Source organism: Epinephelus fuscoguttatus, linkage group LG18 (genome assembly GCF_011397635.1).
Source record: "Epinephelus fuscoguttatus linkage group LG18, E.fuscoguttatus.final_Chr_v1".
In the NCBI taxonomy this organism is placed as follows: domain Eukaryota; kingdom Metazoa; phylum Chordata; class Actinopteri; order Perciformes; family Serranidae; genus Epinephelus; species Epinephelus fuscoguttatus.
Genome location: NC_064769.1, coordinates 16,428,575 through 16,431,077, shown reverse-complemented (window position 1 = coordinate 16,431,077; position 2,503 = coordinate 16,428,575). Strand labels below are relative to the sequence as shown.

General features: G+C 42.8%; 1 protein-coding gene across 1 annotated transcript; it reads right to left on the bottom strand.

Moving 5' to 3' along the window:
- Window positions 1–1,179: 1,179 nt before the first annotated feature.
- On the bottom strand, window positions 1,180–2,158 carry LOC125906188 (myosin light chain 4-like). Its single transcript, XM_049604651.1, has one exon. It carries the CDS (start codon window positions 2,062–2,064, stop codon window positions 1,456–1,458), a length of 609 nt encoding a protein of 202 aa, XP_049460608.1. The 5' UTR covers window positions 2,065–2,158; the 3' UTR covers window positions 1,180–1,455.
- Window positions 2,159–2,503: the final 345 nt, after the last annotated feature.

Here is a 2,503-nt window from a genome sequence, read left to right as displayed (position 1 = left end):
TATGGCACAACATTGCACCACAGGTCTGAATACTGATGACAGCTGTTGAACTATTGAATGCAAGTTGCAAAAAGAGAGATGCTGTACTCCAGTTGCTTTAAACTTCAAATTCCAAACTACACAAACAACCTTGTAACTTTTTTTTTTTTTTTCACAACTCTCTGTCTGATTTTGACATTGAATAAGAGACTTCTCATGATGTGGGTTTGCAGTACTGTCAACTTCACTGTGAGTGAAAACACTCAGCTTTTTTTTTTTCTTTTCTTTTTCAGCTTTCAACCGCTTTCAGCTCACTGGTCCATGTGGTTGAGTTTCAACAGCTCTCACCAAAGCTTTGAATCATGGCCATCTGTGTTTCTACCACATGAACTTGCGCAACCCAAATGTATGCTCCCTATTCAAAACGATGGCGAGCGCAAAGAGCACAATTGACTTTTAAAGAAAACTGAACATGTAGCAATCTAATTCATGTATCCTTTTTGCACCCTGGTGGTCAAAAAGTGCTTAATGCATGTTTAAAAGCTTTTCTGTTTTATAGTGTGAATATGTCTATTCCACTGTTGTTGAAGTGAATGAGACATGAATAAGTTGATGTACTGATCTGTTTAAGTGGTATGAGGTGGCTGCAGTCTTATTGATGAGCACTTACAAAGTGCAGTTCACTATTCTCTGCTAAAATATAAAAAGCTTAACAACACTTAAGACTTAAACACATTATTTATACACTGTTCACTGAATATGATAATGCTAGTTTGAAGCTTTTGCTTTAAAAAGCCAACACAAATCACTCTGTCAGCCAGTGCAACAGAGGTGAGGGCCTGTCCTTGGAGCACCTGTCTTGTAGTTGTCAAAGGGAACTGTGTGTGTGTGTGTGTGTGTGTGTGTCCAGCATGTGGGAGTATATATCTTGATCCACAGCAGCTGCCCCTCAAGCACAATGACAAGCACGCTCATTCAAACAGTCTTTGTGTAAAGTAGAATAGAATCAAATCTGTTCTATTTTCAGATGGAGCCAAATCCTATTTGTTTTTTCGTCTCCCAACAATACTTTCCCCTAATCACATTAACACAGTTGATGTGAAAAGTTGAATGAGCACTTTTATCAGCAATCCTGCATGAGTCATCATTTCCTCTTCAAATGTAAATGTTGCGTATACTGAAATGACATTTGTGAGGCAGTTTGTAATTATATTTCTTTTATTAATGGAGGGGTTTTTTTTTGTTAAGGATTATGGACGTCCATATTATCTCTCTGGAATTTCATTATTCTTCAGAGTGTTTATTAAAAAGAACTAATCATAGGTCTTGAGGCCAACTTTTTCTCATTGAACATTAACCGCTGCTCTGGACAGCAAAATAATGTCACAGGCTAAGTGACATGCTCACCTCTAAACTGACAAATGTTAAGCAAAGATCCAGAAACAGAGGTAAAGTCTTTGTGGCTAAATGTCCCTTTCACCCGGAGAGAATATGCTTAACAAAGGAGGCATAGTTGATACACCCATTGGCATCCTCTTGTCCCGCCATCAGTCTGTCCACCTCGTCTTCCGTCATCCTCTCTCCCAGCGTTGCCAGCACATGACGCAGCTCCGCTCCCATGATGGTGCCATTGCCTTCCTTGTCAAAAACCCTGAGCCCCTCCACAAAATCCTCAAAGTTGCCTTGATCTTTTGCACGGGAGATGTGTTGCAGCATTGGCAAGAAGGTCTCAAAGTCCACCATTTTAGTGCTCATGTCCTCCGGCCGTGGTTTCCCAAGCACTTTGAGCACATCTGCATTGGTAGGGTTCTGGCCCAGAGCTCGCATCACGTCTCCACACTGCGCATATGTGATCTTCATCTCTCCAGTTGGTGTGCGGTCAAACAAGGTGAAGGCCTCCTTGAACTCCTCAATCTGGTCGGGGGTGTACTCGAGAGTGATGCTTTTGGGGTCAAATGGGGGCTCCTTGGGCGGCTCGGGCAGTGGCTCCGGAGGTGGAGCTGGCTTAGCAGCTGGAGCTGCATCTTTCTTAGGCTCTGGCTTTTTGGGCTCAGGTTTCTTTGGTTCAATCTTCTTTGGTGCCATGTTGTTAAGGGATTCAGAGGTGAGCCGGCACTTGCTGAAAAACAAGCAAGAGTCTGAGGGGAAGTGCTTCCCAAGCACAGAGGGCAACCTCCTCTTCCAAAGCTTTTATATGTGCTTTGTCTAGGGAGCAAGATAGCAATTTCCAACAGCACACTATAAAAGGAAGAAACCTGAAATAGATTCCCATAGCAAGTGATGTCAACATTAAGTATTGTTCTCAGCTGCTGCCATCTAACCAACAGGGCTATTCGCTGTCATTAGCAAGGGTCCAGTTGCATTAGGCCGAAAATGTACTGTCTCTCTGATGGACAAAGGGATCACAGCACAATGTATCAGCCCATGAGGGAGAGGGACCAAAATAGCTTTGCTCGCTAACTGCTGGAAGTCTAGGAATCACTGCTTTCTGGGACAATGCTTTTTTTCAGAACACTGTAGTAGC